At 41.0% G+C, this 27982-nt stretch overlaps 1 protein-coding gene across 3 annotated transcripts in view; it reads left to right on the top strand.

Annotated features, from left to right (window-relative positions):
• Window positions 1-27982, top strand: part of dpp6a (dipeptidyl-peptidase 6a) — a 413973-nt gene that overhangs the window by 380512 nt on the left and 5479 nt on the right. For all 3 annotated transcript variants that reach the window (XM_065294630.2, XM_065294632.2, XM_065294631.2), the window contains 12 exons: window positions 1808-1899; window positions 2223-2270; window positions 2349-2467; window positions 6880-6927; window positions 10354-10452; window positions 10571-10640; window positions 19140-19334; window positions 19551-19605; window positions 23639-23738; window positions 24972-25030; window positions 25122-25194; window positions 25274-25347. In XM_065294630.2, the coding sequence (XP_065150702.2) occupies window positions 1808-1899; window positions 2223-2270; window positions 2349-2467; window positions 6880-6927; window positions 10354-10452; window positions 10571-10640; window positions 19140-19334; window positions 19551-19605; window positions 23639-23738; window positions 24972-25030; window positions 25122-25194; window positions 25274-25347 (1032 nt within the window). The remainder of the gene's footprint in view (window positions 1-1807; window positions 1900-2222; window positions 2271-2348; window positions 2468-6879; window positions 6928-10353; window positions 10453-10570; window positions 10641-19139; window positions 19335-19550; window positions 19606-23638; window positions 23739-24971; window positions 25031-25121; window positions 25195-25273; window positions 25348-27982) is intronic.

Here is a 27982-nt window from a genome sequence, read left to right on the forward strand (position 1 = left end):
ACATTAAACATAAACAAGTAATACCAGTCAGTCAAGATGACTTGCACTACCCAGATGAGCGGTGTGTTATCAGGGATAAGAGACCTCAAATGTTGGCACTGGCCAGTAAGTATCAAGTATTCCCAAGGGCACAGTAATAATTCTGGAAAAGAACATACAGTACTGTATTATATATCACACAGGGTAGATTGCAATATATTGAATCAATCAATATCAGTATATCTGTATTTTCTCAATGTCAAAGTGCAAGTAATTGTGTTCAATGAGAATATTACACCGGCTAAAAAACATGAATTTAAAGGAAAGCTCCCGGCCACACGGAAAACTAATCACTATAATGATAACTATTTACACAATGCAGTTAACAAACTCTCAATTTGTTGTGTTATGTCTGAAATTGGCTAAGGCTGCATCGATTTCACAGTAAAATGCAGAATAAAGAATACTGAGCTATTAAAATATTCACACTTAACATTTATCTCAGTACTTCAAAAGCAAAGTGGTTAATTTTACAAAGAATAACCTTGAGATTATAGACTGCATAATTTAAATAAAAATCTTTGCTTCATTTTCCCAAGGAAATTGGTAATGTTTTAAAGTCAGGTTTGTACAGTCTAAATAATAATAATTAGTTAATTCAGTTCTTTTAAAATTATTCAGAATTAATTATATGTAGAAACCATTATTTCACTGTATCTCAATATCATATACATTAGGATACATTTAAAGATACATAAAGACTCAATGGGTTTAAAGTCCCATTTCAATTTAACTTCAAAAACCGCAGCAAACATCACAACAGAACTTTTCTGTTTGCTGTACATAAAAAGTTGTTGGGGTAAAAAAAGTCCCCACGTCATTGGTACCTTGAAATGACACACTGGCTATGTTTACATGCAAAAAATTGTCAGTTCGACTGAATTTAATACAATTAAAGGTTACGACAGTACAGTTTACATGTACCATTAACATTGCAATCTGATTAAAATGTTTGTTAAACAACAGCCTAAATCTGAAATATGAGGACTTGGCAACGTCACGCCTCACTCAGCATCTCTCTCGAGTTCACACTTTATCTCTGCATATATGTACAAATTCAAAGTTGAGTTGGAGAAAGTTCTTAATACGTTTTCAGATATAGGCAATAAAAACATAATTTTCGAAATGCGCAACATTATTTTATTGCTTTATGTAATGTAAAGTACACATGAACGTTGTAGAATGTACAGCGCATGACCCCATTATTATAATGCATGTTGCCATTGCCTTGCTATAATCACAGTTTCTGTGACGAGAATCATGTGATATGTAAATAAGAGGTAAACATAAGATGTGAACTTGAGCACGATTCTTTTGCGCATGTGCACAATGTATTTTTGTATCCGATTGCGAAAATACTATGTTTATAGCATTTACATGTATACTTTTCTCCTGATGATCTGATCACAGGTTGGACTACACCACCCCTTTTAATATGATCGAAATTTGGATCGGATCAACCTCATTCGTATTGATTAAGGTGTTTACATGAAGGCTTTTCAATTCGATTGAGCCATCAATACGATTACAAACGTATTATTACGTTGCAAGTAAACGGAGCTATTGTGGCCAGTAAGACCCCTGGTTCAACTTCTTTATACAATTTTCAATTTACAATACAAATATGTAAATGTTTCTTTATCGGTGAGGGGGTGGTTTATACCCTATGATATTTTCTATATGACATTGATGATCATAATGCTGATTTTCATTGATCACAGATTAATCTGTATAAATGATGTTCATGTTATATGTTCTCTCTGTAAAGGCCAACAGCAGCACAGATACTCTACAGTCTATCACATCTGGAGACTGGGATGTCACACAAGTTCTGGCCTATGATGAGGACAGCCAGTTAATGTAAGCAAACCAACCAACACCTGAAACTCTACATGACCTATGAACTACTGGTGCACAGATCAGAATACATGGAGCCAATATGAGAATTGCTGATACTGATATAGATCTGTTTCCTTTTTGCACAACTGCAAAGAAACAAACAAACATAAACATCACATCATGTGAATGTTTTGCTTAATAACTGTGCTTGTTCTGTCTTTCTTAACAATCCTGTAAATGTCACTTTTTATGGCATTTATCTGATTTAACTGTCCAGTGGCTTTTAAGGGTTCACTGCGTTTTTAGTAAGTCATGTTTTGATATTGTGCTATTTAAATGAATAGATATTTCCTGAGCACAGAGGACAACCCTAAAAGAAGACATCTGTACAGGTAAATATATAGAATATATTCATGTCACATTTGTTTTATTTTTTACTGACAGTGTTGATATATCTGTGGTTGTTCCAGCGCAGACACGGTCGGCACCTTCAACCGCCGCTGTCTGTCCTGTGATTTCACTGACAGCTGTGGGTACGTCAGCGGCTCCTTCAGTCACAACATGGATTACTTTCTGCTCAACTGTAAAGGTAGATATTTTATTAAGTAGAAGAATAGAAGTATGTTTTATGCATCACTACATTTGCTTTATACATTCCTTATATTGACTTTAAACACTTTTAAATTTAGTTTACTCGTGATAAAATGAATGCATTTAGTACTTTTTGCAAGTTCTTTGTTACAGCATCAGAGCTGGGGTCTCATTTATAAAGCATGCAACCTTTGCGTGGGAACTGCCATACGCACGTTTTCAGCCCTGTTTTGTGCATACGCCAGTTCCCACGCAAAGGTTGTGATCTATAAAAAAAAAAACTTGAAAGTGTGGGATCTGAGGATGATTCATGTACACACATTTGCAGATGATCTGTGATTTATAAAGGGAACATTGCTTTGTTTTATAAATCTTAGTTTTTTGGGGGGTATGCCATTTTTGGCTTTTGTGCACATACGTAGACTTTTAGTAAGGATCCTACGCACAGTTTTATAAATGAGACCCCTGAGCTGTAATAAATATTTTATGAAATTTACATAAACTTTAACTACAAACTTATTTGAACTATTTACTGATACTTAACAATATTTAATATAAAATACATTTTATCGTAGTGATAAAAGGTTTATTTAGATTTTATTCATTTTTATTATTAAGTGTTTTTTCTCTACATTATGAAATAAAGTCACAATAAGGGTCACTGTATCTAGATGTGTCAAAAAAACTTCAAAACTATGTTGTGATGTCATATTTTCATTTTCATGGGTTCCTAGCTTCTGATGATAAATCCAATGCATATTGCACATAGAGTGTTATCAATACAATTTTAAACAAATTTTTTCAGTGACAGGTGACCACTCTGACCCATCCCTATCGTCTATACTGTACTGCACAATATTACTGTGCTATCATCAATTTTGGATTTTCACCACCAAATGAGTCTTTTCTTTTTCAACATTTTGTACAATTTTAGCTTACCCCTGACTAAGTGAGTTTATGCTAGAACAAGTTGCAGTGTAAACAAGGTTTATCAATAGCCAAAATGCTCAATCACAGTTAGGAGGAGGAAGAAACCTTTTTTGGTTACAGACAATTTTGACTCAACAGCATTACACAAGTTACACAGACCGCTATTAAATCCAGAACATGTGTATTTATATATCGTTAACCTCATAGCATAATTGCCTAAGTCATATTTCAATGTTTTTGGAAGACAGTAAAAATGTTGCCTGGTCTGATGAGTCTCAATGTCTGTTGAGACATTCAGATGGTAGAGTCACAATTTGGCGTAAACAGAATGAGAACATGGATCCATCATGCCTTCTTACCACTGTGCAGGCTGGTGGTGGTGGTGTAATGGTGTGGGGGATGTTTTTTTGACACACTTTAGGCCCCTTAGTGCCAATTGGGCATCGTTTAAATGCCACGGCCTACCTGAGCTTTGTTTCTGACCATGTCCATCCCTTTATGACCATCATGTACCCTCCTCTGATGGCTACTTCTGGCAGGATAATGCACCATGTCACAAAGCTCAAATCATTTCAAATTGGTTTCTTGAACATGACAATGGGCCCTATTTTAACGATCTAAGCGCATTGTCTAAAGCGCACAGCGCAACGTCTAAATGGGCGTGTCCGAATCCACTTTTGCTAATTCAACGACGGGAAAAATGGTTTGTGCGCCGAGCGCATGGTCGAAAAGGGTTGGTCCTTTTTTTAATGAGTAATGGGAGTATTTTGGGCGTAACGTGCAATAAACCAATGAGAGTCTCAGCTCTCGTCCCCTTTAAAAGCCAGCTGCGCTGGCACTATGTCTAATCCCTATTTAGATGACGGACTTTATAAACTGAAAACCTTAGTGGAGGAAGAATATCCCCAGTTTAAGATTAATGTTAAATAATTGTGTTGTTTTTCACTTGTATTGATATTGTTGTTTTTTTATTAAAAATGTAAAACCTGTTTTCTTTTAGTCATGGAAGTTAAAAAGCAGGCTTTTAATTGCTTTAAATGTATGGCTATCCAATATCATCAAAAAAATAATTTACAAGTATGTAAGAAAAGGTTTCTACTCTAAAAATACTTTATTTGTAACAAACAAGAGATAAAGAATTTACAAACAGCTCTCGCACGTTTCAGCACTTGGACAGCGTCAGTTTTTTTAAGCATTACTTAAAAATGTTTCTCATCTCACCATATCCACAGGCACAGAGTCATCATATACAATAAATCCGTGAAGTAGCATTTAAAAAGAACATTTAAAAACAGATGCATTTGTTTAAAGCAAAGCATTTATTTACTTACCAGGCTGCAGGTGAAGCAGCTTCTAACGTCTCATAATCGGTCCTCATTTATGTCCAAGAGACTCAGTAATAATCTTTTACATTTGAATGCTTTAATCTTTCATATTTAAAAGCGTGTTTGTGCTGCTGCCCATTCATGTATGTGTTAAGCAAACCCGCGTTGTCGTCCCGTTTAGGCGCATATTACTAATGCGCTCTTTAAATAACAAAAAAAACTTATTGCGCTAGTCTATTCTATAGTCTATTTTAGTTGCCTCAAAATAGCAACGCGCCAACAATGCGCCTGAACACACCTCGTTTTCAGACCAGAACGCCCATGCGCGCAAAAGGGGGCGCAAATGCATTTGCTATTTAAACAACGTGGCGCTAAACGTGAAAATGATAATTGCGCAGGGTGGAAACTAGCAAAAGACACTTGCGTCGCGCATTGCGCCGGGTGTAAGATAGAGCCCAATGAGTTCACTGTACTAAAATGGCCCCCACAGTCACCAGATCTCAACCCAATAGAGCATCTTTGGGATGTGGTGGAACCAGAGATTCGTGCCCTGGATGTGCATCCCTCAAATCTCCATCAACTGCAAGATGCTATCCTATCAATATGGGCCAACATTTCTAAAGAATGCTTTCAGCACCATGTTGAATCAATGCCACGTAGAATTAAGGCAGTTCTGAAGGCGAAAGGGGGTCAAACACAGTATTAGTATGGTGTTCCTAATAATCCTTTAGGTGAGTGTATAGCTATAAATTAAAACAACAACCACACATCGTGGGCTATGCTGTAGTTTCTGTAAGGAAAACTATGGCATAGCACACTTTAACAGCATTCAACCGTACCAGGTCATTTGTTGTTCAAAGGTTTCCATTCCACAAAGTGCATTGATTATTTCATTCTGTCTGTCTCTCATATAGAAGCGTGATTTCAACAGAAGCCGATTTGTTTTGAAGGCTTGACTGTTTTTGTGATTGTTTTCATTGAAGCATTGTGACAAAACTCCTTTGTTTACGATCAGAGATGTTTGTCTGCTTTATGAAAAACGCTTGTGGAAAGCGTCTTCACTACGCTTATTAGAGAGTGAAAGCTTTCATGCACCTTTCACAGTTTAGTGACTCTTACTTTAAAAAGCGCTTGTGAAATGATTGTCTAATATGATTTGCTGAGCCTTAACGTCTATGATGTCTATCATGTATAAGTGAAACCGCGATTTGATTAAATAATACTTCAAACAATCGGCTAAATATAAACAAGTTATAGCAGAACGCTTACAGTTCTGAAGATATCTAATTTATTTAGTTTGATACAGTGATCCATGCATTTATAAACTCTTATTTAGATCACATGATCTCATTTTACCCTGACATTTCTAAACCTCAGATCGCACATCTTCAGCTGCCCAAAATGCTGGCAGATTACTCAAAAAATGACTGAAATTTTATCATCAATTGATAATTCCATAAACTCAACTGCCTATTTATTTAAGAATTAAGTTCAAAATCATCTTTTTTGATTGGTGTGTATAAATCATTACATAATCTAGCTCTTACCTTTCAGTCCAAACTACTTTGCCCTCGCAGGCCCCCAGATGTTTAACTCTTTCCCCACCACTGACGAGTTATCTCGTCATGTAAAAGAAAACGAGTTTTAACGGCAATCCATATTTTCGCTATTATCCACAAGGTGGCGCTCTTACCCAACTTATAAAATACTGAAGCATCCACTGATCCAAAAACAGTTAAAACTGTATGTTTTGATCATCAATTGAATCTGATCTATAATAAAAATCCTTTAAAAAAATGCAAGTATCTCATCTTTTTGCTCAAAATTTGGTATTTTGGAAGTAACCCACACATATTTGACAGGTGATAAAAACAGAACAAATGAAGATAGGATGAAACTTTAACATTTTTCTTGATATATTGTATGTTTATATATTTAAAGATGTTTATAAATTTTCTGGAAGGCATTAAACTGCCTTTTAAAAGGGATTATCAACATAAAATCATAAAAAACTGGCACTGGCTGGCAACTTTTTTTAAAGAATTAAAGGGAAGATCAGATTGTATCTGTGTATTTCAATTGTTGACCTTCAAGGATAAAAAATTTTCAAATACAAATAATGCAAATGACTTTTGGTGTGTTGCTTTGTATTCAGGTCCTGGAGTCCCATTTGTGGCAGTATACAGCACCCACGACAAACAGAGTAAGTACCCACTCGTTCAAATCCTTTTTGTTACCGTGTACGTGTGCTCTCTGAAGGGCCGTGCTTCACTCATATGACTGTTATTACAGCGGCTTTAGTGAGTTACAAGAAGATCTTTCAAGGAAGATGTTCACTTTACAGGCATTGTGCTACGAGACGGCCCACCCATGTACATCAAGCTTTCATTTTATTATATACCCATTGCATGCCGATACACGAGTAGAGCTCTTCTCAGCCCACCACAGGCCGCATTGTGATTGATTCACCCCACACGCCTGCGGTCCCACACTGAGAGCTCTCACAGATGATTGGATTATAGCCTGACGCTCTGTGACTTCCATAAAATCTGACCTTTCTATGTAAGAGGCTGGTAATTGTGTTATTCTGTATATAATATCCTGTAAGCTGAGAGATATCACACTAGAGCGAGATTCAGCATGACACAGTCAATCACAGCAGTAATATCTCTCTGTGTGTGTGAGAGAGGAATGTTTATGAATGCTGTATGTATGTTTGTTTACAATTCAATTTGAAGCTCTTACCTATAACCAAGGTCACATTCAGATAACTTAAACCGCACCCACACAGAGCCTTTTTTTTAAATATGTATATTTCATTACTTGTTTTTCGAATGTGCAGCAATGTCAATAGCATTGGTGCATTGGGACCAGGTGCGCTTTGTGGGAGTCTTTGTGGACCTGAGTCTGAGCAGGCACTGATAAGCCTGTCTAAAAAGCAAACCCTCAACCCCCATGTGCTCTTAATTGTTATGTGCACTTCCAAGACTTTGTCATCATGTTGTTCAGAATTGAAGGTGTTTGTGTTTACAGCAGCAGGCTTGATATCTGCTCTCTTTAGACTCTCTATCAGAAAACCCAGCTGTTCATTGGCTTCCCAAAACCTCTCAACATTTACAATCACGAATCAACCTCTGGTTATCAAAGAGGAATTTGTTTATTTCCCAGAACACTTTGTTAATTTATTTTGCTTGTTTTAAAGGTAGGGTAACAGATTTGATCCTGAAACATGTTTAGTTATGCTGGTTAAAAGTCTCCTCACATTCTGATAGCAATCACTGTGTTAAGTTGTTTAAATGTATTTGTAAAAATTTATGTCATCTGTGAAAGGCGTAGGACCAAACAATGTTCAACAAATCATAGATTTCGGTCCGAACGGCCTTTTTCTTTTATGTCCCTCATACGCAAGCGTAATTTGAATTCCCACCGCGCAGCGAGTCCACGCAGATACCATACGTCATCGGCGCGTTCACTTGCGCTCTGTCTGTAAACAGCGAGAACAGCAAACTTTTCTGCTGAATTGACAACCTACACAGGAGCAACAAAACTAAATGCATCTTTTATAACAACAACAGCAAAAACTGCCTGGATCAGCAAGAGCAAAAACCCAAATTAACATCGGAAACTTTACTGCTTTACCGCGAGATGCAAACAGCTACAGGAGGCAAAGGGTCTGAAAGGGTCGTTGCACTGTTTATGTTGGTAAGGTAGGTACGCGATATGTTTGTACTGAGATGGATTCAGATATTCTACTTTGATGAAACGTTGTGTTGCTTATGAAATTTGTGTTCGGTTTCCGGATTAGCATAACAATATAGTTACTACGTCTACACAATCGAACGTGTGCTTAAACTAATTCTGATGTAAACCAGTTGTTTATGTTGGTTATTTTGGAAGTGTTATTCACTTTGTACTGCAAAGTTTTCTCACTGGTGAATGAGACATGAGACGTGACCGTCTGATCTGTGCGTGTTCATGTGTTTGGAAAGAGGCGTGACTTTGGATGGCGATTTGACTTGAGGGTGGGATCGGGATTTCATGGCTAGGCGGCTACCGCATTTTTCAAAATGTGTTACCCTACCTTTAAAAGGGTTTGCAAATGTATAGTTTGAGATAAAAAATCAAAATCTATGACTAAGTTTCAAAAGTTTCCAAGTAACTGTTTAAAATGATAAAGTTATTTTCTAGACACTTTTTTAAAAACAAAATGCTAATTATATATGCAATTGCGTTTTATGTTTGTGGATGTAAAAAATGTGACTTTGATTTTGAGTTTGATAATTTAAACAAACCTCTCTTCACACTGTGGTCCATGCTTGCCCTCTCTTAGGAAAACCCAAACATCGTCATTTTTGACTAGGTATTTGTTCCAGAGGTCAGTTTGCCAAACCAATTACAAACAAAGACCGGAAGTTAACTTCAGGCCAGCCGTGTAACCGTCACAATGACGCGTGTCCGATAAAACTGTCTATATTACATACTGTTACAACCAACTTAAATATAAGCTATCAACTTACAACACATTATAATGTAAACGAATATTTTTCTTTCATTTTAGTTGATCATAGTTTTATGTAATTAAAATAAAGACATTTAATTATTACACTTCCATTAAGTCTTTAACCCCATGGGTCCAAAAACGTGGCGCTGTGTTTTGACGTGTTTTCTCCTTATCATAGCAGAATTAACTTAAAATACTCCATCATTAATAATCATACACTTACGTGTTTGACATCACTTGAAACTGTGAAGGGTCTTCTTTAATTTGTGTACATTCACAATAACAACAAATCTTTGTGTTTTTGTCAAATAAAGAAAATAAACAGGGTGTGCATTCAGACATTTTTGTCTCCGCAAAGTGTTTCTTAAAACACTTAAAAAATCTATTGAAACTCTGCGAATACTCGGCACACAAACATGATACACATATCCAAAGAAAGCCTAAAATGAAAGCCTACTTTTAAACAAGCTAATTATAATCGAAAATAAATATTGCCTGTTTATATAATCTGCATTGAAGTAAAGAGAGTACATCTAAGTTGCTTCAAGGTATAATTTAAATTTGTAACACTGTCTGCTACTCAGAGGCGGACACTACTTGAGTATTTAAAGTAAATTTTCCAAGCACATGTGCTTTATCAGAGTGTTTGTCTTGGGAAAAAATGTACTTCGCTAAAAAATTTTCACTACATGCTAAAGCATACAATCATACTGTGTATTCCTTTTAAATTGCATATTAAAATTTATTTAATACCTAATTACATAAAAATGTTATACTTTTACTTTTCTTGAGTAAAAGTACAAAAGTACTTTTTGCGCAAGTTAAAGTAAAAAAAATAGATGTTTAATGTACTTAAATATTAAATATGAACCAAAAACTTGAAATTATGAAATGTATGGATTTAAAATTATGATAATATGCTTTGGAATGTATGTTTTACAAAGAAAAACACTGATAAAATACGAATACTTAAAATTTACTTATATGTAGAAAGTAAAAATACTTAAGTAGTGTCTGCCTCTGCTGCTACTGAATAGACTCCAAATCACTCATACTTTAATATTTAAGCATTGACTTGTTAGGAAAGATCTGTCTTTTTTACATGCATCCATTTCTTTCTATTTGCAGATGTGTGTGACATTGAACTGAATTTGAACTTGAGGATAACAGTGAACTCAATGCAGATGCCGAAAGTGGAATACAGGAAGATAAACATAGAGGATTACAGTATGTTATCTAAATCATGTTTAAATGTGTGTGGTGAACCGCTTAGCATGATGGAGGAGGATTAAGAGGGATATTAATGTAATACAGATGCAAATTAATGTCAGATTGTCATACACAGGCCTCAGCATGCAGATCCTCAAACCTGCGGGCTTTATAGACACATCACAATACCCACTTCTGCTTCTTGTGTGAGTAAATGCCAACAGTTATTACAGTTTTCTTTGTTTCTTTACAGTGAGGTGCTATGCCTTTCAACATTACACAACCAACACATCTCTTGTATGTTAGTAGAAGTATGTCAGTGTTTCAGCAGTTTTAGTTCCAATCTTACAAGGAGATATAAACAATTTATTTTGTCAACTTAAAGGTGCAGTGTGTAATTTTTAAAAGGATCTCTTGACAGAAATGCTTAATAATATCCAAAACTATATTATCAGGGGTGTATAAAGACCTTTTTTATAACAAACCGTTATGTTTTTATTACCTTAGAATGAGACGTTTTTATCCACATACACTGAGGGTCCCCTTAAGTGGAAGTAGCCAATTTGTGCCGCCATGTTTCTACAGAAGCCCTTAACGGACAAACTTTTTTTAATAAGTTGTCTCCGTCGATGACATGTTTTTTTCTGGTGGCGGCTACTGTAGCTTCTCTATACATTTCAAAAACGAGGGGTGAGCAGTGGACTGAGCTGTTTGTTGCAATTCACAACCTCACCACTAGATGCTGCTAAGATTTACACACTGCACCATTAAGCCAGAGACATTGAGACAGTAAAAGACAATATCATCGAAATTCATAACTATTTTTAAGTTCCTATAGCTCAGTGGTACAGTTTTGCGATAGCAGCACAAAATGTCAAGGGTTGAATTCCCAGGGAAAAGACATATGGATCAAAATGTATAATTTAATGCACTGTCAGTCACTTTGGATAAAAGCATCTGACAAATACATACATATACATTTTACACAGTGGGTGAATTTGTACGACCTCATTTTATATTTTAGTATGATCTGCAATGAATTTGCAGGATTTAAGGGTGTGTTTAGGGGTGTAGCCTAATTTTTAGTATTATCTCAGATGAGTTCTTAGTATGATTCACATTGTACCAATTCATAAGAAATTCATATTCATAAAAACTGCAAAATCATGTTGGGTTAGAAACATCCCGGTTCCCTTTCAGTCGGTCACTACGACGTCACGTCGTGACCGACGAATTGGGAACTCGCTTAGAGAGACCAATCTGCTTCGAATACTACTAAAACGCCAATGAACTTGGCATTGAGATATTTGCATAATGCTGGCGCCGCCCCGCCAGGTGCGTATATAAGCAGCAGGTGCAAATAAGGAAATTAGCTTTTTATCGCTTCGAAAGCCGGCAGTATCTGCTACTGAGAAGCTACTCTACTCTGGTGGGATTCGATTGCTGAAGTTGGTTGGACTAGCAGTACCACAGCGGACGCTTCGCTTAATTCCACGACTCTACATCTTTATTTTGTTTTGAGTTTAGTGTGTGCGTTGCCTTTCCCTGTGCGCATCATCAACTGAGCATCTGAGTGAATTTCCCTAAAAGAGTGATACGAGAGAGCTTTGTGCCTTGTTAAAGGCAGCCACTCTCTCGTATATCCGGACATCAGCGTCCTTTTCAGGATGGCTTTTCGTCCGTGCGATCTTGGGTGCGGCAAATACATGGGTCCGAAGGACGGTCACGAGCGTTGTCTTTCGTGTTTGGGCATCGAGCACGCAGAGGCAGCGTTCGCTGGGGGTAAGTGTTCTCACTGCGAGAACATGTCCCTTGTGGATTTGCGCAGACGGTTGTCTTTCCTCCGGGAAAAACGCAACCCTCGTCATGCGAGTGCTGAACGCCGCCACGGTGCGGCTGTGAAGCTCTCTAAAGACGACCTGCGCATCACTGTGCTGAGCCGAGCGGGGGATTCGTCCTCAGGCTCTCAGCCTCCTCATCCACAGCCGGTTGATGTGCCGATGGAGACTTCAGCGTCGTGTTCTACGATGTCTCTAGAATCCATCGTGCCGCCCTCCGGGTCCACCGACGCCGCAGCATCCGAGGGTGGGCCTCCTCCCCCTGACGTGGACCCCGACGCCCTTCCTCCCTCTGGTCGGGTTGGGACGCCGGAGTTCGATCCAGAGATGGTGGCCGTGCTCGCTCGAGCGGCGGAGACCGTAGGGTTAGAGTGGGTTCCCCCCCCTCAGCCCGAACCGTCCCGCCTGGATGATTGGTTCTTTGGAGCTGCCCGGGTTTCACAACCCTCTCCACCGGTGCCTTTCTTCCCCGAGGTGCACGAGGAGCTGACTAGAACCTGGAAGTCGCCGTTTTCCATGAGATTACGGCCGTTTCAGCCCTCCCCCCTCACCTCCCTCACCAGCGGAGCCGCTAAGGGTTATACGGGGATCCCTCCCGTGGAGCGTGCTGTCGCGATGCAGCTGTGTCCGGCACACGCTCCCTCTTGGAAGGACCGCCCAACCCTCCCCTCTCGTGCCTGCAGACAGTCCTCCGGTTTAACGGGCGCTGCCCACCAGGCATGTGGAGAGGCGGCCTCAGCCCTGCACGCAATGGCGTTGCTGCAGGTTCACCAAGCCAAAGCCTTGAGGGATCTGCACGAGGGAGGACACGACTCGCCTGTCCTTTCGGAGCTCCGGGCTGCCACTGACCTGGCTCTTCGCGCTACGAAGGTGACAGCGCAGGCGATTGGTCGTGCCATGTCCACGATGGTGGTCCAGGAACGCCACTTATGGCTATGTCTGGCTGACATGTCGGATGCGGAGAAGAATAAGTTCTTGGACGCTCCAGTGTCGCAGGCTGGCCTCTTCGGTGAGTCGGTGGAGTCTTTTGCCCAGCAGTTCTCCGCCGCCCAGAAGCAGACAGAGGCGATCGCCCAGATCATGCCCCGGCGCAAGCGACCTGCATCTCGCCCTCCAGCGCCGGCGGGCCCGTCTGCTCCTCGCCGAGGGCGCCCTGCGGCGGCTGCCTCCGCCCCCCCCCACTAGAACATCTTCCAGGCCACGGAGGGGGAACAGCCGTCGGCAGCCCGCCCCGCCCGCCCCACCCGCTTCCCGTGGTAAACGGAAATCGAAGCGGCCCTGAGACGGGCGACCTGGAATCGGATGGGATCACTCTTCGGGAGACGGTGATGGCACCGCTCCCTCCACCGGTAGAGGGCCGGATGGAGAATCCTTGGTTTCGTTTTGTTTCTGTTCCGCCGGCTTCTCAGCCGGCACCCACAAAACCACAAAAAGAGTGCATTCCTATTCCTTCTCCAGGTCTTCAGAGGATCGAGAGAGATGTGAGCGGGCATTCACATGCTCTTCCTCCCTCTCCTCTATCGCCAGCGGGTGTTCTGAGGAGTTCCAGCTCTCCGCTGAGGAGACGGGACCACCAGCACCCTCTTCGGAGTCTGTGCTCTCCGCTGAGGAGACCAGACGACCGTCACCCTCAGCGGGCTCAGGTCAGTGTCACACACACACATACTGTAGATACTTATGCTGTCCCAGCAGACGTACCGGCAGTACCACCTGTCCCGCTCCGCCGCCCCCCCGCGGGTACCCCGGTAGTGCCGTTAATTCCCCTCGTACGGTCCCTGGGGGCTTGGCTTCAGCTTCCCAGCCCGTCTCGTTGGGTTTTACGCACTGTCCGCCTCGGTTACGAAATACAATTCAACCGGCACACACCCAAATTCTCGGGCATTCGTTTCACCACGGTGAAAGCGTCCGATGCACATGTACTGCGTGCAGAGGTCGAAGTCCTGCTGGCGAAGGACGCGATCGAGCCGGTCCCTCCAACCGAGATGAGATCGGGCTTCTACAGCCCGTATTTTATAGTACCCAAAAAGGGCGGGGGGTTACGACCGATCTTGGATTTGCGCGTTCTGAACAAATCTCTGCAGAGGAGGTCTTTCAAGATGATAACACCGAAGCAAATATTCAATTCAATTCGCCCCCAAGATTGGTTTGCGGCTATAGACCTGAAAGACGCGTACTTTCATGTGTCCATTCTCCCTCGTCACAGACCGTTTCTCCGGTTTGCATTCGAGGGACGGGCATACCAGTACAAAGTTTTACCGTTCGGGCTATCCCTCTCTCCCCGTGTGTTCACGAAAGTAGTGGAGGCGGCGTTAAAACCCCTCAGAGAGAGCGGCGTTCGCATATTGGCTTACCTCGACGATTGGCTTATAATAGCGCATTCTCGACGGACGCTTTGCGAACACAGAGATTTAACGCTTCGGCATCTCGCCCGTTTGGGTCTTCGGGTCAACTGGGAAAAGAGCAAACTCTGCCCCACGCAGAGGATCTCTTTTCTCGGGATGGAACTGGACTCGATCGATTTATCGGCGCGTTTGACAGAAGAGCGCGTCCAGTCAATTCTGACTTGCCTCGGTTCATTCCGAGGGAAGAATGCGGTCCCGCTGAAACAATTTCAAAAGCTCCTGGGGCAGCAGCAGCGGCCGTGACACCGCTCGGGCTGCTCCATATGAGACCGCTTCAGCGTTGGCTTCACGATCGAGTCCCGAGGAGAGCGTGGCGCGCCGGCATCCATCGTGTAACCATTACACCTGCGTGTCGCCTAACATTCCCCCCGTGGTCGGACCCCGCGTTTCTCAGGTCCGGTGTGTCCATGAGACAGATCGCTCGGCATGCTGTTGTACACACAGATGCGTCCGACACGGGCTGGGGTGCCACGTACGACGAGCTTACAGCTTCAGGGGTGTGGACAGCACCCCAGTTGCACTGGCATATCAATTGCCGAGAGTTGTGGGCAGTATATCTGGGACTTGTACGCTTCGCTACGGAGCTGCGAGGGAAGGATGTACTAGTACGCACCGACAACACTGCGACCGTTGCGTATATCAACCGTCAAGGCGGTTTGCGCTCCCGTCACCTGTCGCATCTCGCTCGTCATCTCCTCCTTTGGAGTCAGAAGCATCTGAGGTCCCTTCGTGCCATTCACATTCCGGGCTCGCTCAATACAGCAGCGGACGCGCTTTCTCGAGCTGCGCGCCCCGGCGAATGGCGACTCCACCCCCAGACGGTCCAGCTAATTTGGAAGAAGTTCGGTCGTGCGCAGATAGATCTGTTTGCGTCGCCGGACGATACCCACTGTCGCCTATTTTATTCACTAACCGAGGGCAGCCTCGGCGTGGACGCATTGGCACACAGCTGGCCTCGGGGGATGCGCAAATACGCATTCCCCCCAGTGAGCTTAATCGCACAGACACTGTGCAAGGTCAGGCAGGACGAGGAGAGCCTTTTACTGATCGCCCCATATTGGACGAGCAAGAATTGGTTTCCAGAGTTAATGCTCCTCGCGACAGCCCCTCCCTGGCGGATTCCCCTGAGGAAGGACCTTCTTTCTCAAGGAGGGGGCACATTATGGCACCCGCGCCCCGACCTGTGGGATCTCCATGTGTGGTCGTTGAGCGCGCGCAAGGTTTAGGTGATTTACCGCAAGCGGTATCTAACACAATCAACGCGGCACGAGCTCCGTCTACGAGACGGGCTTACGCGTTTAAATGGAACCTTTTCGTCACCTGGTGCTCTTCGCAACGCGAGGACCCCAGAGAATGCCCTATTAACACCGTGCTTTTATATCTTCAACATAGGTTAGACGGTAGGCTGTCACCCTCCACCATTAAAGTTGATATCGCTGCTATTTCTGCTCATCACTCACTTATTAACGGCAGAACAGTTGGCCAGCATGATTTGGTTGTTAGATTTCTAAGAGGCGCTCGCAGGCTAAACCCCTCGCGCCCTCCTTCTATTCCTCCCTGGGACCTGTCCATGGTGCTGAAAGCCCTTCAGGCCCCCCCGTTCGAGCCTTTGCAGTCTGTGAGTCTGAAGCTTTTATCAATGAAAGCTCTGACCCTGCTAGCATTGGCCTCAGTGAAGAGAGTAGGGGATTTACATGCATTCTCTGTTGACGACTCGTGCCTTCAGTTTGGTCCTGCTGCCTCAAGCGTAACATTGAGGCCCAGACCAGGCTACGTGCCCAAAGTTCCCACGACTCCTTTCAGAGACCAAGTGGTGAGCTTGCAAGCGCTGCCTCCGGAGGACGCAGACCCAACCGTGGCTTTGTTGTGCCCCGTACGCGCACTGCGACTCTACGTGGATCGCACGCAAAGCCTCAGGACCTCAGACCAGCTCTTTGTTTGTTATGGTGGCCAGCAGAAAGGGAAAGCTGTCACTAAGCAGAGGATGTCTCATTGGATAGTTGATACTATCGCCCTGGCTTATAATCTTCAGGGTATTCCTTGCCCCTTTAATTTGAGAGCGCACTCCACACGGAGTGTTGCCTCATCTTGGGCTCTAGCTCGTGGTTCCTCGCTAACAGACATCTGTAGAGCTGCTGGTTGGGCGACACCTAATACGTTCATTAGATTTTACAGTGTTCGTATTGAGCCTGTATCCTCTCGTGTTCTTTCCTCACCAGGGGGAGCACGGAGAACAGTCTCACAGGTCGGCTTGCAGCCTCCAACTGATGCTTCATAACTGTGTCAGTATGGAAGGCCTTCAGAACAAAAATGCGTAATGGTTTGAATTGTTCTTCCTCCGCTGCCTTGGCAGCCTTTGTTGCGGAGCATTGGCTGTCAGCCTTTCACTAGCTGTATCCTCGCGAACCTACGTGTCTGGCTCGGGCTCCACATTGTGTCCCACCGGGTTCCTTTGTGAGTATTTTTCCGTGGGGTTAATCCTACCAGCCCACGTTTCCCTTAGCAGAGCACTGCTTTGCTTACACAGCCACGGCTGTCTTTATTCTCAACTACGGTTGACTTTCGCCCACCATTAACCCTTAAGACGGGTGGTGGCTTCCGCAGCGTTCCTATCCCGCTCAGGTAGGGCGCTTCCCAGTCGCTGGCACTTCTGTGGGGTTAAAGGAACATCTAGTGCCCGGCCTTCTGCCTTAAAACCTACCTCCTCCTCCTTAAGTGGAACCGGAGGGCTTTTACGCAGTCACTGGAAGAGGTCAGCCCCTAGTGGCGTTTTGATAGGGATTCCCAATTCGTCGGTCACGACGTGACGTCGTAGTGACCGACTGAAAGGGAACGTCTCGGTTACGGATGTAACCCTCGTTCCCTGAAGGAGGGAACGGAGACGTCACGTCCCGTCGCCACAGGTGCTGCCACCTGCTGTTACGGCCGGTCACACTTTCCGGCTTTCTCAGCGAAAAAGAAGCTAATTTCCTTATTTGCACCTGCTGCTTATATACGCACCTGGCGGGGCGGCGCCAGCATTATGCAAATATCTCAATGCCAAGTTCATTGGCGTTTTAGTAGTATTCGAAGCAGATTGGTCTCTCTAAGCGAGTTCCCAATTCGTCGGTCACGACGTGACGTCTCCGTTCCCTCCTTCAGGGAACGAGGGTTACATCCGTAACCGAGACGTTTCCTTTGTAATATATGAGCCCTTTAAAAATGTGCTGTGGGTCATCCCATTAACACATAACAGCAGTTTCTTTTCTGTGCTGCCGTGGTTCAGGTCTCATCAGACGTATGAGTGTAACTCTAAAATAGACTTGAGTCTGTGCTATTAATCTTTGTCTTCTCAGCAGCACACTTTCAGCCACTGTAATTACACCACGAATGAGTTTATCTACAGACTGACTTCAATTAACCTGAGCATACATCACACATACAGCAGCAAACACCTGAACTCTTTATAGAGTCACCCATGCAGTCTGAACATGATGTGCGCTAGTTGTCTCAACAGCTGAACTACAGACAGCTTTTATGTGCTTAGACCCAAATTCATTAGCTTGACGTTGTCATACTCAAAATTCTATTCAGAATTTGAGTCTGATACCGCTCCATTGGGCTGTAATTATGGGGCATGTTTCAACTGCCCCAGGACAAAAAGTGTCAATCAGAGCAACCGAGTGTGTGATGTATGTTGAAATGGCATCTGTCCTTTTGCAGCCTGACCTGAACCGCTATTTATTTTGACACTACAATGACACTAACATTATGATTGTGCTAAGTCTGAGTTAGCGAACGTACATCGACACCTACTATGTTTACAACATTTCATTCATATCAAGACATTGTGAGTTATTTACTAAGTCATACAGTCAGACTATCTCTTACCATTTGTAAGTTAAATGAACTTCATCCACGTGCTTCCCAAAAAAAGCTGATAATGACCACTAGTTATATCCACGTTGTCGTGCGCAATGGCAGAATCTTCACATTTCCATTCTCCAGCGGCAGCCGTCTTTGTTGTAAACGGATTCAACACAAGCGCTCTGTTGATCATCTGTCAATCATCGTATAAAGCCCTACCTGGCAATTTGATTGGTTCGATCAGCTTTTGGTTGCGCATAGTAGCATCACAACGGAGCGACTCCAGACCGAACTTCCCGACCTGAAATGTTGTGGGCTGGGCTAAGTTCAGCTGGCATCTAGGCTACAAATGTATACTATTCTGATTCAAAACATCTCACAAATGTAGCTAGGTGCAACCAAAATGCTGCTAAAATACACCTGTTATGTTTAAAAAAGAAAAAAATCTGCATTGAATCCAAAGTGTTTTAAACTGTAGCCAAGCAGAAATGCAAAAAGAGGCAAAAATCCAGCAGAGAAACGATGCCTAAATGTACTTGGATTGCAGCAAAATGTACTAAAAACAAATGGACCTCAAATTCATTCTCTTCTTTTACTTTTCTTTCTCTATCTCTTTTAGAGATGGTACTCCAGGCAGTCAGTCAGTTTCAGAGCAATTCCACATAGACTGGGCGTCAGTGCTGGTCAGCAGTTTTGGAGTGGTCGCTATGCGCTTCGACGGCCGTGGAAGTGGCTTTCAAGGGACCAACTTTCTCCATAAGGTGCAGCGCAGGCTGGGGATGTTTGAGGAGAAAGACCAGCTGGAGGCTCTCAGGTAGTCGAGCAGCCATCTGTGCTCATACACAGTGAATATACATCAGTGCCAACACACAGCTGTACACACCCACTGACAAACATGAGACGAATCTCTGCAACCCCACAGCAGTTCTGTAACAAATGATGCACATTTACAGTATATCAGACTCTGATCTGTGATTATTCAGCATGTTAGAAGACTGCAAGGTTAACGCTTTATGTTTGTGTTTGGCAGTGTTATGATACAGGAGCCCTACATTGACAAGAGCAGAATTGGAGCTTTCGGGCAGGTAAAACATCTTTATATTGGCAGTTTTGTTAATTCAGCTGATAAAGCAAAACGTCTTTCACCTCTCTTATAATAGTTTTGCTATTTGTAGTAAAAAAACATTTAGATTTTTTTGAGTTGTAATGGCTTGTTGCAAGCCAATTGAAATACCTACAAAACAATGCAAAATAAATATAATCCAGTATTTTGAAATGCAACACTTTTGACCAAGCATGTTGCAATACATCCTGGTATTGCCTTCTCACTAAAGAATAGAGTATCATGATAACATAGATTTTGGTTAAGAAGGTGTTATAAAATAGCTTAACTTTGCTGCTCATTAGGTTATGGAACAGCCAGTCAGTGAACGGTACGATTTTGGGGACTCAAAGGGTTGCTTTGAGAGACGAATCCCTAAGTCTGGTTCACACAACCCTCTGTGTGAACAAGAAGCCAAAACAATGCCATAATGGGCGTGTCGTAGTGAGGACGCGAGTGTCATCACAACAAAAGCTATGGTTCAGCTCCTTAAAACGAGAGATAACATGCATATAAACATTCACCATGAGAAATGTTGCAAACTAGATTGAAACAGCTATCAGGAAATGATAAATGAGACGCCTAAACAATGACGCACGTGCCGTAGTAAGGATGCACTTGTCATGGCAACATGAAGTAGGTTTAATTCTTTAAAATGAGGGATTTACAACATTCATGATGAGAAATGTCAGCAAACTGGACTGAAGCAGATATCAGGTAAGTTAGCTCGTTACTTACTGCCTTGAAACGGAGATCATTCAGCAGCATAAAAGAATATCGCGTCACGTGCTCATTTTAGCTATAATAAATGAAAATACCCGCGCGTCATCCCAACAAGATATATCATTCAGCTCCTCAAAATGCGGGTTTTAAATGCATATAAACAATCACGATGAGAAATGTCTGAAAACTGTATTAAAGCAGAGATCAGGGAGCTCGTCAAATATCCATTATGAACCTGAGATCATTCACCAGAATAGAACTGTGCGTTCACGCGCTCCTTTATAGTCTTATCATAAACAAAAATGCACGCGAGTGGTTTCTGGAGAGAGAAATAATAAATAATTTGCTAACTTCAGACGCTGCGTAGAAGAGAGGGCAGGACTTTTAACAGGTCACGTGTCTTTCCGGGACCATCAGATGCTGGCTAATCATGGCAGTGTGAATGAACAAAAAAATCTAACGATTCGGGAAAAATCCAGGATGCCTTTCCCGTGTATTTTCCGGAATGTCTGTGTGAAAAGGGCTTAGGTGTCACTGCAGTAGCTGACAAGAGATGAATGACTTCAACTCCACTTACTTTCACTCACATTGGTAGTCGCTCCTGAAAATACTCATCATTTAAATAAACTTTTCTCAACTTTGTTACATTGGACATGCCCACTTTCTGTCGCCAAGCTTTAGAATATATTATATATGAACTATTAGAATAAAGGGTGCCCTGTTAATCGGGCAGCCTCTATCAAGGCCGATCACAAGAGCTGATCAGATGAACAAAACTCGTGTTTGGGAGGCGTGCACATGTTTGGTCAGCCGCAAGCATTTAACAAGCACTGTGAGCCACATGTGTGCCTCAAGTGTAAACCCCTCGTCCATTTAGGAGAAGCACTGTTTTGGTTGACACGTAAGGGATAATGTAGAGGCAGCCGGTAGTTATCGGGAAATAAGCCCCGACAGTGTGATCAGGACCCGACGCGAAGCGGAGGGTCTTGTATCACACTGAAGGGGCTTATTTCCCGATAACTACCGGCTGACTCTACATTATCCCGCTTATTACACGGCTACTTGTCACATAAGAAAAAAAAACTGGACATGAATATGAATTTGAAACATTTTATTGGCATATTTGTTTTAAATTAACATTTTTATCCTTCCGCGAAACTTTGCACAGATGCATAAAATGATTGTAATACCTTATTAAGATCCTCTGCTTCATACTTGTCTGTCTCCATTTTTTTCCCTTTTAGCCAGTCTTTGAGAAGTTTTAATGCCCATTCTGTATTTTTTTGTGTGTTGGCTTCGTAGCTGTCATGCTCTATTTTGTCAAGTTCAGTCTCAGTAAGCTGTCTGTGTCTTGTCGTGGTTGTCCAGTGTTTGTCACAAGATGGAGCCAAACAAACAGTAATCTTTATTGGCGCGGAGCGATCTTACTCGTAAAAGTAGTACCGGCTATGCGTTATTATTTTGGAGCGGTTATTATTCGAAAAGAACGAACCTGCAAATGTCTCAACTGACCAATCAGAATCAAGCATTCCAGAGAGCCGTGTAATAAGCTGCAATAAGACCGGGTAAGTGGCGCTCACTCAATTGGTTAGACTTTCACAAAGAGGGCAGTCATGCTTTTGCTGTACTTGCTGCATATTTCGCATATCACAGTCTTTATGAGATTTGCTAATTGCGATGTGAAACATTCTTTTCGATTTTGATTAATTGCTCAGCCACTGAGCCACCTTAGTCTAAAGACATTTCTAATGCAGCTTTTCTGCATCATTTATATACTTTATGCATACTTTATGCATTTACATATATATATATATATATATATATATATATATATATATATATATATATATATATATATATATATATATATATATATATATACAATTGTTGTGCAGAGACATTTCTGGTAGTGTAAGTTGCATTTCTTGACTTACCAGGAGAATTTGCAGTGGGTTTGGTTTGTTAGTCTTGGACTGAGAAGTGGCAGAAGCTGTATTTGTTCATCTCTAAGCTGTTCCTAATAAACAAGCATAGGCTGCTATGGTTTAAGTTGTTTCTATAAGAGTGGAGGTGTAATATGTTTCACATGTTGTGTGCCTATAAATAAACAGTTGTCAAATTATTATATTTTAATATTTAATAATACTTTGTTTTTAAAAATAGATAAAATAATTATGCCACATATTTATATGTAAGGAATAATTGACGAGAGGCGTTGAATTATTAGAAAAATATTATTTTTCAATAATTCAACAGCCCATAGTCAATTATTCCGCTTATACTATGGTTACAACACTTCAAGACATCGATCACATTATATATTTAAAGGGATTGGTCCGTTTTTTGTATTTAAACGCTATTGTGATTAGGACTGTTTCTTCCACGACTCATCCAATGGCTCTTTTGCTTGTTCCAAGACGTCATTTTAAAGCTGGCAATGGAGGCTTGAGCAGTTGATAGCATTTTAATGCAGTTATTAATGAAGTTATTAGAAATAGAGCAAGAGCGACAGAGACACGGAGAGATAAAGAAAAAGAGATCAAGAGTGACACAGACACAGAGAGAAAGAAAAAAGAAAAAAAAGAAAGTGCGAGCAAGAGAGAGGACGAGAGAGAGAGAGAGAGAGAGAGAGAGAGAGAGAGAGAGAGAGAGAGAGAGAGAGAGAGAGAGAGAGAGAGATTGTGTGAACGAGGCTACCTCTGTGCGTCTCTATACAGCGCTGTTATTGCCTCGGGAAATCTTCTGTCATGTTGTTTTTGTTAGTTCGTTATTACAGTTAACCATGCGAAGTGATATGGAACTGTAATGCGGTTAAGAGAGCTGCCTGGAACTACATTCGCTGTGCGTTTCCCAGAAGTCACTCAGATTCAAGCATTTAACGAACCTGTAGTATAAATGGCTTTAAATAGACCCTGATCTGCCCCAAAAATCTTGATCGAAGCACCTTTAATTAGAATGAATGTTATCAGGTTACTCTGCTGCTGCTAGTCGCTTGTGATGTAAATGTGTCTTTAGTCAGGAAAACTCTTCCAAACTCCCTAATTTAGTTCTTCTCTAAAATTCCAAATCAAATTGGTTTCCTGCAGTAAAGAGAACTTCATTGAGGAAATTCACAGGCTACATCTCCTCTTTTGCCCATGTCTATAACTTTCTTTGAAAGATTTTAGCTTGGATTCATTAATCCATGTTCAGCTTTCTGCTGCATTTTTATGAGCCCTGACTGCATCAAATATCCCTATATAACAAGCAGTGAAAGTTGTGTTATCTTGTGTTAAGTTGTGTTATTGTTTCAGGTGTATGGAGGTTACATTACAAGTCTTCTGCTTAGCTCTGAAGAATCCATGCTCAAGTGTGCTGCAGTTCTCTCACCTATCACAGACTTTGCACTATATGGTAAGCTGTATACTGTATGTGTGTTTATCACTTAATAACACATCAGGACGCATACACACAGTACTCACACAGAACATGTGTCAAAATGCTTTTAACAAATCCCGGCTTGTCACTGGTTATCCTTAAAGTTGGCCAGCTGGGTTTATTGTTTGGTTCTGCTTAAAAAACGCGTAAAATCCTTATAGACACTTTTTCAACCAATTCTCTGATGTAGTTATTCGAGTAAGTAAACCAAGCAACCAAATATGCATTGCCAAGTAATGCAGTGTCCAAATTAGTGCAATAAAACATCTGATAAAAGAAAAAAAATGCACATACTTTGTAAATCGCATTAATATGCTCAATGACTTTTTTATAAAGGAGCATGCAACTTATGTACAGGAATAACAGAAGCTGAAATTTTTAGTTCAAGTGACAGTACTGCAAATGTACTTTAAAGTATTATATTTATAAGAAAAAATGCTTTATAACAGTAAGATGAATGCAATAAAGTGTCTTCAGTCATTTTTGTCTGGTGTGAGGATAAGGGTATGGTTTCATTTCTTCTCTGAGTGACAGTGAGTGTGATGGGTTTAGAAAGTGACCTTGTGTCATGCTTTGATGGCACTTCTGCTAAAGATGTCGTTTTAAAGAATCTATCTTCAATCATAAGATGAAAATACAGACATGTCAAGCATGGGAAATACCATTTAAATAACGTAGTACTCTACTTGACAAAGGTTATATTTTACACAGTGCTTCACAATGCATGTAAAAATGCATTGGTTGTGGAGCAATGTGCAAGCCTATGACCAAAGACATCTGCCTTATGTATGAGTACAACTAACAAATAAAAAACAATGCAGATGGAGCAGAAGTATGCTTTCTGTGTGCATGGCCACTAACAAGCTGAATGATGTTAAAATCAGCATCCTTTGTTGTAGCTTTCTCTGTATGTGACCCCATCAGTATTCTGGAAGCAGACACTATAGGTGAATTGAAGCAGTCATAGTGTACCAAACAAACAAAGGAATGACAAAATAGAGCTTGTGTTTTTTCATCATAAACAATATTTTACATCTAAAAGAGGCCATGGCACAGAAATGTGTTTATAAGTCAGCCAGCTTGTCAGAACGTATTGAGAAACGGCTCTGATAAGCAGTGAATATTATCATAATAAACACTTGGAAATGAGCTCAGCCTATGAGCAATGTCATCGTTGACTGATACTGTTCTTTCATTTCCTGCATTCAGCTTCAGCTTTCTCTGAGAGATATCTGGGTCCTCCTAAGCCAGATCGAAGGGCATATGAGGTACATTTTCCTGGAATTAACAGGCAGTATGTTGCATGCACTTTTGTTTGTTTATACCGTACTTACTGTGCTGTGTTTATTAATTCTACAGATGGCCAACCTTGCGTACAGAGCGTCTCAGTTCATCGATAAGAAGTTTTTAATCATTCATCCAACTGCAGATGGTGAGTCCACTCTTCACTGGTCGCAGTGTTGAAATTAAATGAATGCATACAGAATAACACATCTTTTTTTACATTTTAGAAAAAGTCCACTTTCAGCACACAGCCAAATTCATCTCCAGATTAATAAGTGAGAGAGCAAATTATACACTGCAGGTAAGAGAAACTGGAAAAATGTCTACAACAGGATTCTCCTTGTTACTTGTTAGGGTTGAACCAGCCATTGACAGCTACAAAACATACAACTATATTATGCAATGTATTTGACACTTGTTACAATTTAGCTTTTAAAAATATATTTTATCTAATACAGCTAATACAGTCCTATCCCTAAACCTACCCAAAACAGTTTATCATAATCATGTACTGTTAGAAATAAAAAGCATAACAGACAGACAAGTGTAATCACATTTTTTCTTTATTGCGAATTAGGGGTGTGACGATTCACACTGCTCACTGTTCGGTTTGTTTCATGTGACGGTTTTATGGTCACGGTTTTTGCGCGGTTCGGCACTGGCAACGTTCAGAAAAACATACTACTGCACAACACTCTTTTAATTAGTAACAAACGTATTTTTTTAGTTTTGACCAAGTGAGCAGATTAAAACACTGCTTTATGTTTTAGGCATGTTTGTAACACAGAGCTTTCCATTTTGCATTCCAAAAATGTAATTTGCTGTCCCCTTAAGTAACTTCCGGTTGCCATGGATGTCAAAATGTCATTTTAAGCCCTGGAGTTTCATGCCTTAGACTGTCCCAATTCAGTTCATGACTGACTATATTAAAGTAATATAATTAAATCCTAAGTAGCCTACATAAGTCTGCAATTGTGCACTGTTCTCTGCAGCCTTGCATTTCATTGTCTTTTTCACATTTATCATTTACAATTCAGTACAAATACAGTAGCCTGTAACAATTATGATTTTTGTAGCCCTATCATAAGGTATGTTAATATTATTTAATTAAACTCATACAAAAACTACTGAAAGGGAACAAATGTGTTTGCTTTTTCCCTATATTTCTATTTTTAAAAAATGGTGGGTCTTGAGATAACCTGTTGGGTTGAAAAAGTTTGGAAATCCCTGATATACAATACACAAGCAAGATTAGTCAACTTTGCAGGGAAAACAAATGGAAAAATGAAAATCCTTAATCTTAATTTTATGTTAAGTACTTAAGATCATGTATATTGCTAAATAATGTAAGATATGCCTACCTGTCAAAAATTATTCGGACATACAACATCCACCATGTTGATACATCACATGGCATACGTCGTCATCACGTCACATCATACCATTCTTCTTCATTGCATAACTCCACTCCTGGGGCATCATGGGATAGTGAAGTGTCCATCATACTACATATTCGGACATACTACTCGCCTCGCCTACTTTTTTTCGCCTACTATGTAGTATGGAAGTAGGCGGTTTCGGACGCAGCACATGTCTCAGTCAGAGCTAGGATGTTGAAGGCCCACTGCGTGGCAAAGGCATGGAAGAAGTCGGCTTAGCAATTAGCAAAATTAAACTGGAACACGTATCTAAACTGAGATCTAGTCACTACACGCTTTAAGTGCAAAAGGTGTTTTGAATGTATTTCGGATCTGTTCCTCGCAATCATATGAATGTTAAAGATGTGGATAACAGCGAATTAATAAAGTAAATACAACTGAAAACTTTTCATTAATATGAGAAACAGCAATGCCTGGGAATTTCATATTTATGAATATGAATACGTACAAATTTGAATGTCTGTTAAGGTGTTAATATGTAAAAAATTAATGTATTAGTCCTGTCATTACGTCGATATTATACGTTTCAGTGTGTAAGAAAACGTAAAATACACATTAAAAAAAATTTTTGGAATGAACCAAAATCATTCTATCCCTGGACAAATCCCGGGTGCATTTTCCGTGTATTTTTCATAATCTGTGTTAAGGGCTTAGTAAAGTTTACACATTTTTACACATTTATGACCAAAATACTTGTGTTAGTGTGGTGCATCACACTAACCCTTCACCCCAATTTGCATTCTGTCCATCCTAAATACTTTTTAAAATTAGAAATATTTATTTATCTATAAGAAAAATCAATAGCATAGTTTGAGTGCATAGTATAAGTTGGCAAATTAGAACGCAGCATAATATTTAGTAGTGAAACAAGTTCGGTACTCATTTACATTAGGTTACAGCTTGCATATGCCTGGTTGTAATCCTGGTTGTAATTGACCCTCGTGCCACAATCCAACTTTGCATTTGGGTTAGGGCTGCACGGTATATCATTTCAGCATCAACATCACAATGTGCGCATTCTCAAGAGACACATCGCGGAATATGCAATGCACTTTATTTTAAAAGGAAAACTATTTCAGATGACTTTGCCTGCTAGACATTACAAGAACACATCCAAACAGCAGAGAGAAATCGCAGATCCAGTAATGTTTAAACTCACAAAAGTCATGGTGGAATTAATAAATACAGTTCTAAAAATGATTTTAATAAAATGAATAATTATTTTTCTCAACTTGCCATCCCAGAACTGTAGAAGAAATGCAAGAGCTTTTTATTTCCATAAGGATACAGTTCCCTACAAAATCATTCTCAGAGTTATTCATTCTCAAACAGAGCTCTTCAAGTAATACTGTAATTTTCATTTCGCATTAAATTGCAGATAAACAAAATATTGCTATGTTTTCTTCCACATTGTGCAGCCTAGTCTGTGTAAGATCTTGGTCTATCAATCAATATTTTTTGTGTGTGAGGATCCTGTCGGGGATCCTGAGCTCCTCT

The sequence above is a fragment of the Paramisgurnus dabryanus genome, chromosome 22 (genome assembly GCF_030506205.2).
Source record: "Paramisgurnus dabryanus chromosome 22, PD_genome_1.1, whole genome shotgun sequence".
Taxonomy (NCBI): Eukaryota; Metazoa; Chordata; class Actinopteri; order Cypriniformes; family Cobitidae; genus Paramisgurnus; species Paramisgurnus dabryanus.